Source organism: Cimex lectularius, unplaced genomic scaffold, assembly GCF_000648675.2.
Source record: "Cimex lectularius strain Harlan isolate CLEC.00 unplaced genomic scaffold, Clec_2.1 scaffold46, whole genome shotgun sequence".
Taxonomy (NCBI): Eukaryota; Metazoa; Arthropoda; class Insecta; order Hemiptera; family Cimicidae; genus Cimex; species Cimex lectularius.
The window spans coordinates 1,213,622-1,227,114 of NW_019392654.1; the positions used below are offsets into that span (position 1 = coordinate 1,213,622).

Genomic DNA, 13,493 nt, shown 5'->3' on the forward strand with positions numbered 1-13,493 from the left:
GAAAAACCAAATAAATGTTCAAGTTTCCAAATAAGTAGTCATGATTGAGTATCAAGAAAGTTGTTAATGTTTAAACATAATGATTTGTAGAGCTTTAGATAACCAGGGTAGGAGATACTTATAGGGCGAAAATCTCTGGGGATGACGATGATGAAACTTTAGGAAAGGGTAAAACAACAGCTTTCATCCACGCAGAGGGAAAAGTTTATGAAGTTAAGGAGAAATTACAAAGATGTGTTATATATTTAAAATTATGTTGGCTTCTGTTTTCTGAAGACATGCAGTTCAAAATCATATGGTAACGATCAAATTTCAGACAGTCACTACATAATCCTTCACCGCTCTAATTTTTAAAACCCTTTCAAACAAGTACTTATTTGCCTAACTTTTGGTTACGTATTAGTGGCACTAGAGCATTGTTGGAAAAAACGAAACTATTTAAAAAAAATCGATCAGTCGGTCGATAATTTTCAATAGTATTGTAAACATTCAATCTCATTGTTTGACTTTAGTTTAGAGAAGGTTAAAATACTTCGAAAGTCTGAAATAGTTGTATATTTTTACAATAAAAAGTTACGTAGTATTTATGCTATATAAAATATAGCATTTGGCTATGTAAAAGTTAGTGTTGGCTTAGCCCAAAAGTAAGTACATGTGTACATGTTCAGTTTTTAGTTAAACCAATAACATCATGTGAACAAACTTTACAGTTAATTTTGAACCTTAAAACATAAAAGATTTTCTGGTTGTGATGTCTTTAATAGTACAAGTTACCATTATCATTTTACGTCTTATAAAATAACTACAATGCGTAGAAAATTATTAGTTTTTCATACTAGGTACGAACATGAAAAAAGAACTTTTGAAAATAACACTGAAAATTTGTTGGTTTTGAGCTAATATAATAATAATTTATTAAAACTGAAAAATACAACAAATGTTACAAAGTATAATAAGCATAGCTAGTAGCTGTCAGGAACCCCCCCCCCAAATAAAAAATAAAAATAAAATAAAATGAAAAAAGAATAGGAATTTAAAGAAAACATTACTTTTTGAGAACTAATAGTTCAAGAAAAAACCAAACATTAAAAGTAAAACGACTTTTATTGCATATCTGAAAGCCGCTCGTATCTCATTCTTCAGGCATGCTGAGCAAAGGATATTAGCGATAAAGGAGATTTTTTTTATTGGAAAGACATTCCAGTATTTCATCTTGCAAAATGACAAGCTTTCCTAAGTAAGGTACCCGTAATTCTGAAAGTAGTGAGCAAACTCCCAGAAAGTGATACAGATCTTCCTTGGCATTACTGTTACAGAGTGAATAGATTTTGTTGTATGAGCCATTTATTAACCCAGGGTTTGAATTTCGAATATACCAATTCTTCTCTTACTTTGAAAACACAACGAGAATCTTTATGGTTAAAGTCCTGGGAAAGGCTGGGTTTATAGAACAATAAGTGCTTATCGAAAATTGCCTTCTACAAGTAAAACCTCTGTATGTTTTGCCCTATTCAAAGCTTTTTCACGATGAATTTTGTTTATGTTATTGGAAGTATCAAAGTGTAGTTGAAATAGTACAAACTTAATTAGTTTGGTTTTAAAATTTGCTGTTAAATCTATTGAAACTGTGTTCTTCATTATTATTGTAGTTATTGTCCTTTCTGGTATATATACTATATTATAGATCTGTTAGGTTCAATTAAAGAACAGCTTTTATATCGACATTTTTTAGTTTTTAAATGCCCTGTTTTGTTTATAAAATAAACGAAAACTTGGCAAAATAAAAACAGTGCTTCGATTAGACCTAATTGTGGTGGTCATTTACTAGTTTATTTATTAAAACTGCATTATAAGAAAAAAATGTAAATTTCATTACACATTAAAAGATAGTTTGGTATTTGAAATTTTTTATATTAGTCTGATCAGTACCGTATATTGACAAGAAAATATTCCGGAGACATTGTAACATATTAGTTAATATACAAAAATTCACTACAATTTTTTTCTTGGGATCAATCGAGTTGATTTATTTGGTTTATGTTGTTTAACTGAAATTACCTGGTTTTTGTTTATCTTTAAAATTTGGTTTCTTCTTTCTTGCCAGGTTCACTTCATTTATCATTAATTGTCAAATCTTAAATAATGTTAATAGCAAGGATTTTATAGTATCTTGTAGTTTGTAGTAGGTAGATGATGATTATTCCATATTTTGGACAAAATTAAGATAGACTTGTGTTAGACTAGATGAAAACATTAGTTTTGATGCCTTAATTTTGTTTTGCTGAATACGGTAAACATTTGAATAGGATACTACTTTTTATAGCTGAACATTATAATTCCAAATCTAGCAATTTTTCATCAAAAATATTAATTTTATTCAGATATCATTCTAAATGACATTACCAAAGTTTATAAATGTTCATATTGTCATGCGTGGGTGTTGAATACAACAAACACTTTTTTAAGTAAGATTTTCCCTTTATCAATCAAGTCTTATCTCAAAATTCTGGAAAGAATTTCTGTTTTATTTATTTATTTACAGGCAATAGCCCATTACCATAATACCACAGGAAAGGTAAAGAACATTTAAAATATGAAAAACATTGAAATATTAAACATTACACTAATAAAAATAATAACATACAGTATAATTTATATACCAATATTTTATTACAAAAGTAATATTTGAGATTTGATTAGTAAATAAAAAGAATTGTAAATAAGATTAATTAATTATACATATACACCAGATGTACTAATTGACCTTGAAGTTCCTGTCAAATTCCTCAAACTAGATTTAGATGAATTATTAATATCTATACTGTTAGGTTATTGACCTGATCCATCATCCTGTATTATGGGAAAGCGAGATGTGTAGTTGGTATAGGAGAATACTGTACACGGTAGAACACTGTTTTCCTGCAGGTGTATACAGATGGGACATGAAAATTGAGGTATGATAGCAGTTCTGGGAAGTCAACATTATTATTATAAGGCCGGGTATAAATATTATATCAGACATGTTTCTTCTTGTATGAAGGGCATCTAACCGATTCTCTAGTTATTTGTTTAATTTTTCTAAATGTAATTCTCTTCATATTAGTATGGATTGCTTAGCTGATACATATTTTGTAACCTATTGTTATCATTTTTCCATTTCAGCAGGCTTTTTAATTTTTTTTTTTTTACATACTTAGGTAATTTTGTTTATGTTCTTTGTAAATAAAAAAAAAATATCCAACTTTTCTGTTATACATGTGTTTTAAAGCTACATTTTCATTTTTTAGGTGTTGAATTTTCTTTTTGTTTTATATTGGAATCATCATGCATACTGAAACAGTCGTCATTATTTCAAGTTCTGATTCAAAACTTGAAATTGCAAATGCTTGGGATGCTTATACTGGAACCTGCTTGATGTCATATAAAGGAGATGCAGTTCCTGCTCAACATGGTCTTGCTGTCAGTGGAGGATGTATGATGATTTGCAACAAAGGTAAAGCTCAAATGCCTGTCTGGGCATTGAGTGAACAACATGCCATGAACAAACGGATTGTAGCACCTGGAGGTGTAAACGCGATCGCTATGTCTCCAGTTCGAGGAGAATATATTGCAGTGGCTGTCAGAGAAACACTTTATATTTATCATGCTAGCACAGGAGCTCTGATGGGGTTTGGATCAGCACATTTTCAAAATGTTAGTCTTATCACATTCAGCAGTGACTCCATGTTGGTAGCTAGTGGAGGAGAAGATGGACTGGTAACATTATGGAACTTAATAGACATGAATGCCGTTGATTCCCCTACCAAACCGAGACAAACATTATCTGCACATTCTCTTAGTGTGATTGGACTTAATTTTTATGGTTTTAAGTTGTTATCTTGCTCAGCTGACAAAACAGTTGGTATATTTGATATCAACTCAGGAACACAATTCCTCTCTGTCAGTTTGGATAAAGTTCCAACATCCTTTACTGCAGCTCAAGAGAAAATGTTTATCGGAGGGCACAATGGTACTATATCAGAACTTGAATTTTCTTCATTAATTGGCCACTCCATGAGTCGTATCAGTAATGACGAAATTCAGACAATGTGCCTTCATGAAGATGTTGTGACCAGCTTAACACATTCACCAGATCAGCAAATTTTAATATCTGCTTCTACTGATCAAACTATTAAACTATGGCACATACAGTGTCGAAATTTAGTACGAACTATTAAGACAAAATCACCTGTTATTAACGTAGTTTGCTTTGAAACTCTTAAATCTGTATTTACAGCCCATTATCGTGCTTTAAATATTAGTAATTTCAAACACACTGATGATGACAGTGTTGAACTAAATTTGTCTCATAGAACAGATTTACCAGTCTTAAATTTTAGAAATTCATCTGATAGTGACAAAAACACTTCATCTTCTATCATACAAAATCTAAGAAATGAGGTAAATCGATTGAAAGTTGTTAATAATGAACTATACAAGCATTGTATGAAACAAAATTTGGAGGCAGTTAAAAAAATAACTCCCATCAAACTCTGTCAAAATTGATGATTATTTTAAATGTAGTAGCATATCCTTATTACACACTTGTTTTCAGATTTTTTTCATTACTTATTTATTATCTTAAAACATGATTAACACGTAATTGTCAATTTGGCTTATTGAACTGTATTGACACATCAAAGGAGAAAAGCTCCTGGCTTTTAACAGATTTATTTCCTTCAGTTCTCTTCCCAAGAAAAACTCTGAGACAAGATGTTTAATGAAGGATAACATTTATTTGATTGAAAACACCTTAAGCCTCCATAATTAACTGTTACTATGTTGAAGATCTGTTTGAACAGAGAATCCTAGCCAAGTGTGATTCTGTACGATCTTGACCTTTGACAAAGCATTATTCTTATGAATGATTTTAGAAACAAATTTATATAATTAATTTTTGGTTCTTGATGTTTTTTAATGTTGATGTTAATGATTAATGTTGTTTAATGATGATTTTTAATGTTTAATAAATTGTGTAAGTAGATTCATTTGATTATTTTGAAACTTTGAATTAAGGGTAGAGGAAATGATATAACAAATTAATAATTGATAATTATTATTTTTAAAAAAGTGTTGACTTTCCTAAATGAGAAGGGAGCATAAAATCCAATCTGAAATTAATTCAAAATTTATTACTCAAAGCAATGTAGGCTTTGTCCTTCTGTTTTTGATTATCAACTAGACATAGCCAGTAGTAGCCATGGTATAAAGTCATATGGCAGACAACAATTATTAATGCCTATAAGAATGATAAAAATATTCTTTTGAAAAATCATTAGCTTAATCACATATTTTCTAACATGTGAATTTGTTTCAAATATTTCAATGCATACTATTCATATGTAAAATTTCCGATAAAATTGTAACATAAATGTGTTTGTTCAATTAAATATAAAACTTGTCTTAACAATTTTTTTTGTGTTGACAGAAAACATATTTGTCAATAATTCTAAAAACAAAACTATCAATAATTACATAAATTATAGTTTTTAAATGTGCAAAAAATAAAGTAACTAAACCAGAGTAATATTTAACTTACAAAAAATTATATATTATTGATATTTAATTAACTATATTAATGAAATTTTATTAAACCATACTTATACAAATTTGAAATTTCAACTTTTTATTACAAAAGGTCTATTTTCAGCATTTTGGTCACTCAAATGAACTGTTAGCTGACCACCTTGTCGTAAATTCCTGCTATATGCTTAAATAACCAAAGATTTTAAGATGGGTAATTGAGCTGTTCAGTTTTTCTCATCTTCCAGTTCAAATTCTTTTTCCCATTCACCATCTGTACTGCTCTCTTTACTTGATGTGGAAGCCTGTGAAGTAAGGTTTGACCCTACAATTACAAGGTCTTTTTTTTCTCGAGTACGAATTGTGGAAACATCAAATTCATTCTTTATCTCTGCTTCGTATTGGGCAAGAAGTTGTGTTTGCTCCTCCTCGGTCAGCTCAACATTTGCTCTGAAATCAATGTCGTTAAGAATGTCATCTTCATTACATATTTCTTTCTCTTTTTCTATCTCTTCCTCCCCTCGCCTAGCTTCTTTACGCTCTCGTTCAGCTTCTGTATCCTCAAGCAGAGCTTTTCTGAACAAATATCTCTTCCAGAAATCAGAGTGAGACACCTGAAATTTAAAAGGTGGTTGTTTGCACAAAGCTGGAAATATATAAAGATAAAATAAAAGGCGAAAATACCAGATTTATATATAATATATATAATTTTTTTTTTTTTATAAGTACTATCACTGAGAGAATTAAATCAATTATCAAAAAGAGTAAAATATACTTTTAAATTTCTTCACCTTATAAAAAATTCTTAACTCTCTAATATTGATATTAATGTCATTAAATACACAGCAAACTGTTTAACTAAAGCATAACTTTCAATTCATTCCACTTGATCCCTAACTAACTGGCTTCACAACGATCAGGTAATCAACCATATGAATACTTATTGGGAGATAGTGAGAGGCGGTCTGTCATCTCAGAATCTCCATATAATCATTGACAAATAGTCATTGAGTACAGTCACTAAACACCTCACATATGAATACTTTTCATTTGTTTTTCTAAAATGTACTAATGTGTTACTGATGTGAAATAATTATTTGGTCATACAATATTGTGACAGTTATTTTATTTATTTTTTAAGAATAAAGGAAATTAATCTCATACATTACCTTATCAGGAACAAGCTGTGTATATTTATCCTGTAGTTTAGAGTTTGAAGCAAGTGAAATTGATAAGTATTTAACATTAGTGAAAATTTCTTCAGATACTTTAAGCCATGCTTCAAATCTATCTTTGAATTCCAATTCAATAGGCGTTGTATATGTCCCCTCTGATGATATAAGTGTGTATAACTTCATCTAGACAAAAAGTTACAATTTAAACAATACAATATATACAATGTAAACTGGGTGAGTTTAACTTTTATTCCACGGTATTTTTATTCATTGATTTTTTTTAAATTAGGGATTATTTTTGTGGGCAAGGGAATCTGTGATACTTAAGCTTTTACTTTTTATTGTTTTTCATTAACTAAAATGTTTTTACCTAATTCTATAGAATAGCGGGATATAAACATAACTATTTTAAATGGCATGATCCTGAACATTTTTTTTTTAATGTTGAATTCAACAGTGCAAACTGATGTTACTTTGAAGCAACCATTCTTAACTTAGTTGCGAAAAACTATTTCCAACCGTTGTTTTTTGTAAAAACTAATTTTTTCCAACTCCTTTAACCAAATCAGCAACATAAAATTGCTCACGGCACTAAAAGAAAAACTTTGAAACACTTCTTCAAATAACATCGACTAAAGGGATGCTCTAGATGTCCACTCTAGATGATATTCCATATAGCTCATGAAAGCATTGAGGAAATTGTTCCCAAGTTTTTTTTTTCTGGTGCTATGCTCAATTAATACATTATCAATTAAAATGATAAATACAAACATTGGTTCTTGACTGAAGAAGATTTTATTTTTCCGCAAAACAATCTTCGGATCATTGAATTCAGTGTCAATAAATAAATAAGATAAAATACATTGACGAGTTCACGGCATCTGAAGTTAGACCAAAACTTTTTGGTTCATGAGAAACTAGATAAAAAATAAAAGTATGCTTGTTTTCAAGGTTTTTCTCAAAAACTTTGTACACTTAAACCAGATGTATTAACGAATTATTAATTAATAATTAAATTATTAATATTAATTTTTATTGAAATTTTTAACTTTATTATTGAACAAGCTCAGAAAATGTTCTTGGTACTTTCATTTCTTTGTGAGATTCTATATTTAAAAACTAAATGCAAGAACGAAAATGTAAACTACTTTCACTCTTCTTACAAAATGTGAACGAGCAGAATAATATAATAAATTTAGTGATGATTTAAAGTAAAGTCTATTGATGAAGGCTAGTATATATTTAAAACAAATGAAATGATACAAACTCAATATCACATTTACTTGGATAGGTGACAACTGTACAGGTTCTCCATCTTTCACAACCAGAGGTACATAGACCTGGTCATCCTCTGATGGAGGCACAAACACATCAGAGATCTGATCAAGGAATGAAGACAATGATTTTTTTACAGATGTAGCTGTTGAATCTTCCTTGTCCAGCTGTAAAAGTTAGGTCATCAATTAAATAAACACTTACTAAGCGTTCAGGAAGGCCTAGAACATCAAGTGAAAACGTGAGAGTAAGACAAAAATTGCCTGCAACAATTGAAAAAAAAANATATATATATATATTCACATCTTTAAAAAATGTAATTATTTACAAAAACTTGTGTTAAATATTACATTTTGTATCCACATGTAGTAGTAGTAGTTAATAGCACGTTAATATTATACCCTGGAAGTCTCAATAGGATACAATTAGTTTTAAATGTATGTTAAAAACAAACAATGTTATATCATCACTACCTACCTGCAAAGAATCTTTTACAGCTACTGCTGCATGATTTGCAATAACACAAGCCTCATTCTTGACAACTGTTGATATCTCATTGAAATCTTTCTTAACAAATTCTAAAACTTCTGCTCCCTAAAAAAACAGACCTCATATTATAAATTGCATCATAAATATGTAAATATACAATTCAATGGGGTGAGTCATACAAAAAGAATGTTATTCTTGCTAATTTAAAAATAATTTTATTTTGACTTTTTTTTTAATATTCCAAATATATGCCATTGTGTTGCATGGTTTGTTGCTACCTCGTGGCTAGGTGTCGGATTCCTTCACAATACCACTTTTTGGGTTTTGATCAGAAGATTCTGCAACTCCATTTTGAACCTAATTAAGAGAATTACAAGTTTTCCCCTGAAGATAAAGAGCTGTGGACTGGAACAGATGGTAGACGGAAGGTGCTAAATCTAGACTGTAAGCAGGATGAGGGAGAAACTCAATTCTATCCAATTTTTTATATCATCTAAAGAAAAATGTATAGTCTAGCATTATCTTGTTGAAATAAAACCCGCTTTTTATTTACTAATCCTGGGTAACACTGGGTCAAAACATCATAGATTTTTTGTAATTGTTCACAATAAACTTATGAATCAACGGTTCGACTTTCTAGAATGATCTGATAATGAATTATGCATTCATAATTCCAAATAAAGAGGGCTTTTTGTCGAATCGCCTTGTTTAGCAACTGATAGAGAAGGCTGTTTGCAGTGTAGCTGTTGTTTCTTGGTCTTGGGGTTTCTCCAATATATCCACTTTTCATCGAAAGTAACTATTCTTTTTATGAACTTCAAGGTCATTGGGTTTTTCAAAAGATGACAAATTTCAGTGTCGTGCTTGCTCACTTGTCAACTCATGAGGAACCATTCTCAATGAACGATTCACTTCCCCAAGTTATGCAGGCCACAATTTATGGTGGTTTGGGAAACTCCAAGCTCTCTTGCCAAATCCCAAGTACTTTTCATTGGATCTATTTCAACAGCCCAGCAGAGCTTTCTCGTCGAATGATAATTTTTGTCCAGAACCCTTTTTCCTCTCGAGGCAGATGTCACAGGCTTTAAATTTCTGGAATCATTTGTCAATTCAGAGGGAGCATCCTCTTCTTAAAATTTCCGTACCAAACGAGTAGTTTCGGCAATGGAAAACTTGTTTCCATTATTGGTGTAATATTACCAAAATTTCAAATTTTACTGTCATGTTGTTTAACTAAACTCTAAGACAAAACTGAAGGCAACATGAGATCACTGTTTTGCACATTCATTTAGTACAGTCTAACGTGTGAGTGAAGTGGTATGAATTCTAATTGGATTTGAAAAACAAATAAAGCCTATAGGATATTATATTTTCCAAGAAAATTAAATCAGTAATTTTTTATGACTCACCCTATTAAATAACTCCATTAGAGTTAGTGATCCGTCTGAACAATTAACTTTCTTCAATTAAGTTGATATATTGAGATAATAAAATTTTTATCTAAACCAAGACCTATTAAATAACTTTAATTTGAAATGTGTGGTGATTAGTGACCGTTAATCGATAATTATTCAGAAATCGTGAGACCAGACTGCATCTCACGATTTCTGAATAATTTAATTTGAAATATTGTAATAATTTAAATGCTTAATTTTTTAATATAAATATTACAATATATTTCAGTTATTACTAACTTAATTCCCATCTATGCAACAATTGTTAAATCGACACTTACCTTGGACTTAGCAGTATTTATCCAACTGGACCACCAGCTCCCTCTAATAACATATTCAGTTTTAACAAAATTTAATAAAAATTGTTACATACTAAATGTATTAAATTGGTATTGCCACAACAACTCATCACTGTAAAGGTCCGGAGCTTACAAATATTTTTTTTAAACACCGATAACCCAAGGGTTCATATAACCTGGTTAAAATTTTTTTCTTAGCATTTTGTGAAAAAAAAGCCTAAAGACAAAATCGCCTTAAAATTATATCTTGTTCTTGGTCCTTTTATTTAATTTAAGGTTTCCTAATTACAAATATATTCAATATAGTGTAAGGGTTATAACTGTACATAAATTTAGAAATATTTATTATATATATATATTTGAGTGAGGATCAGGTAAAAGGTGCATTGGATGGGAAAGAAGAAGAAAAAAAACTCAGGCTCCTTGACCCTCACTCAAATTTGAAATATGTATTAAAGTTATATACTTAATATTTAATTTTCTAATGATACAATTTGCTTAAATTTACTTAAGCTGACATTAAATATATCCATAATTTTGAACGAGTTTAACATATTTGTTGTTCTTGTATAAAACTGAAATTGGCATAATTAGCTCTAAGGCAATCAATGAAGAATGTTATTGACTTCTAGAATGACAAGGTAGAATATGAAAGTTAATTTGGTTAAGGAGTAATGGACAATCAGTAAAGAAATGTAATAATTCATATAATAATATGAAATAAAAGAATTTCCTTATGTACAGAACACTTGTCTATTTCAGATCTGACATAAACTATGAGTATGGTGCATCGCGCATTTATTCCATGATACCCAGCAACTTATTGGCTTTAAGGGAATAATCCTGTACATTTCACACTGATAACAGGGTGCAAAAAAAGGAGGAGGTCTAATTATTTTTTTACAGGGATTACAAACATTATCAAGATCAAGGTTACTACATATACATCTGACAGTTTTGACAAAGTAATCATCAAAGTAATAAATTAGAAATTCTTAAAGGATCATTTATAATATTATTGCTATTGCCTATTTCAATTAGTTTACATTTCATAGGATTACCACCTGAGATTTTATTCAATATACAACATTGTTTTTTAGTATTCCCAGAGCAGCTGTCAAATTTTTAATTGTATTTTGAGCAATATATAACTTTTTTTAACTTCATTTTTATAATTTATATATACATATTTTTTTAAGTCTAGGGTTATTGGAAAATACTTTTGTTTGTTTATATAACATATTTTTTCTTTTAATTTGGGAGCCTTTAATCCATGATTTAAGTTCTTCGTCCTACCAGTCAAAAAAACTGCTTTAAGTTGGTGGTTACAAAAGTTTAGGTGTTGACACATTACTTTAAGGTAGTAGCTCTGCATTTGAATCCAACATACTTACAAATGGGCTTTTTTCAAAAATACTGGCACCCTGAGGGTACATATAACTTCAAAGTTGAAATACCCTCGTTAAAAAAAAGTCTTTTTTTATAGCAATAGTCCATCATTTTCTTTAAAACACCAACAAACAATTGAAAGGGCAACGAAACATCTCTTTCAACAGTTTTCTTCTTTAATTAAACTGATAGCTGTTCGTGCCATATATAATGAATTATAATTGTTTATTTTTTCCCCCCAAATGCCCCTAATCTAAAATCCCGTCCTAACTCTGTTCCTATCCCAGTATCTAATCCTGTTTGCTTCCATACAGTCTACTAATTAATTAGCCTCCAACTAGTATTTTGCTTCAGTTTTTTTTTTTTTCCAAAAGGAATTTAATTTACCACGCGAAAATTATCGCATCCAAAATAACGTGAGTGCCGCCTCCCGCATCCATATGTCACATGATCCAGGGTTCGGACAGAGCCCTGAAGGTAATTAATAGCTTGAAATTCTGATTTACTTTTTGCCAGAGTTATTATGGACTTTAGCTATTAAACTGCTCTCCACCTTGGTTGTTGAGAAAATCAAGAAAACTGTTGACAAGTTACTTTATTTTATTTTTATTGCGACCGTCAGCACAATAGGAGATTCGAAACATTATTATTTTTATTATTTACATGAATAGTCTTTTCGCTAATTGGTTTCGATCATTGGTGATATCAAGCAATGATCAATGAGTTTATTGTTTTTGATGTTTTTAATTAGGTTTTTGTAATTTTCACCCCAAAATAGCTATACTCCTCCCGATAAAGGTGGGCTTTCTAGGTATAATTAAAATCACTTTCTCCTGACATACCACTCATTCATTGTATATAAAGCGACTGGGATTAGTCCCATTGTTAAACAATACTGAATTACTCAATTTGGCGTAAAAATCATCAATTTGTCTTCTAATCAAAAATTGGCCAATAAACAAACAGTCTTACAAGCGATTTGTAATTTTAACTATTAATTTTAAAGCCTTTTATATCGTAGATTACTTATGGAAAAAATGTTAACATGTAGAAAAACTGTAATATATCCAGTAGAAATTTCTTGATGGCTTTGTGTGGCGTAATTGACCAATAACAGATAACAACTTTTATGCGTTTATTTATATTGCAATGTATGCGAAGGATACGTTGAAAAATATTGAAAACGATTTCAAAAAAACTTTTATGTTGTGTCACTTCTGTTAAGAAAAGCAATTAATAATGCAGAGAGGAAAAGGAAGCTGAATATACTCACTCGGCCATTTCTAGCGGGATTTCGCCCGTCTATTTGTGATATTCCAAAAACGATGATCAAATTAAAAACTTGACATCAACCTTCAGAAATATTTTTTGAAGCGAATGACACCAGTATTTGATAGTAACAAATAGAAACATATATGAGGTCAATAAATACACATTTACAGTTACTTTGTTGACATCTGCGCCCTAACAGCTGTTCATTTCATAGAGCATAGACTAAAGGAGTACGATGGGGTAGGGTGTACATATCCGATGTGACCCAAAAGGCGTGTCCCTCACATTTTACAATTCAATTGAGAGATTATTATTTTTTACTTTAACCTATTTAAAATTGTAAAAATTATAAATATATACAACGTAGCAGTCAATCTTTAAATAATATAACTTTAATTTTACCTAAGCATTCAAAAAATATACAGAAAATAAATTAATAAGAGAACCAAAGTACCAATATAAAATTGAAATTTAAATAAAGGAAATTTTATGTAATCATGAAAATATTAATGAGCTAAATGTATAATTGATTTGAACTGTACAAATGTGTGCACACTGCAGACGTATAGATGTCGCGA

The 13,493-nt window shown here is 30.0% G+C and overlaps 2 protein-coding genes across 4 annotated transcripts; one reads left to right on the forward strand and one right to left on the reverse strand.

Moving 5' to 3' along the window:
- Positions 1–487: 487 nt before the first annotated feature.
- Positions 488–5,441, forward strand: LOC106672881 (WD repeat-containing protein 18). 2 transcript variants are annotated; one of them, XM_014404666.2, is made up of 2 exons: positions 488–644; positions 3,288–5,441. In XM_014404666.2, exon 2 carries the CDS (start codon positions 3,325–3,327, stop codon positions 4,543–4,545), a length of 1,221 nt encoding a protein of 406 aa, XP_014260152.1. In that variant the 5' UTR covers positions 488–644; positions 3,288–3,324; the 3' UTR covers positions 4,546–5,441. The 2 variants fall into 2 exon arrangements, with proteins under 2 accessions (XP_014260152.1, XP_014260153.1); XM_014404667.2 differs by lacking the exon at positions 488–644 and adding an exon at positions 2,723–2,954.
- LOC106672882 (BSD domain-containing protein 1-A-like) lies at positions 5,152–13,140 on the reverse strand. Of its 2 annotated transcripts, XM_024224579.1 has the most exons (7): positions 12,917–13,139; positions 10,237–10,279; positions 8,490–8,606; positions 8,363–8,414; positions 8,021–8,179; positions 6,732–6,920; positions 5,152–6,176 (listed from the first exon to the last, which is right to left on the reverse strand). In XM_024224579.1, exons 4-7 carry the CDS (start codon positions 8,375–8,377, stop codon positions 5,790–5,792), a joined length of 750 nt encoding a protein of 249 aa, XP_024080347.1. In that variant the 5' UTR covers positions 8,378–8,414; positions 8,490–8,606; positions 10,237–10,279; positions 12,917–13,139; the 3' UTR covers positions 5,152–5,789. The 2 variants fall into 2 exon arrangements, with proteins under 2 accessions (XP_024080347.1, XP_014260155.1); XM_014404669.2 differs by lacking the exon at positions 8,363–8,414 and having other exon boundaries at positions 12,917–13,140.
- Positions 13,141–13,493: the final 353 nt, after the last annotated feature.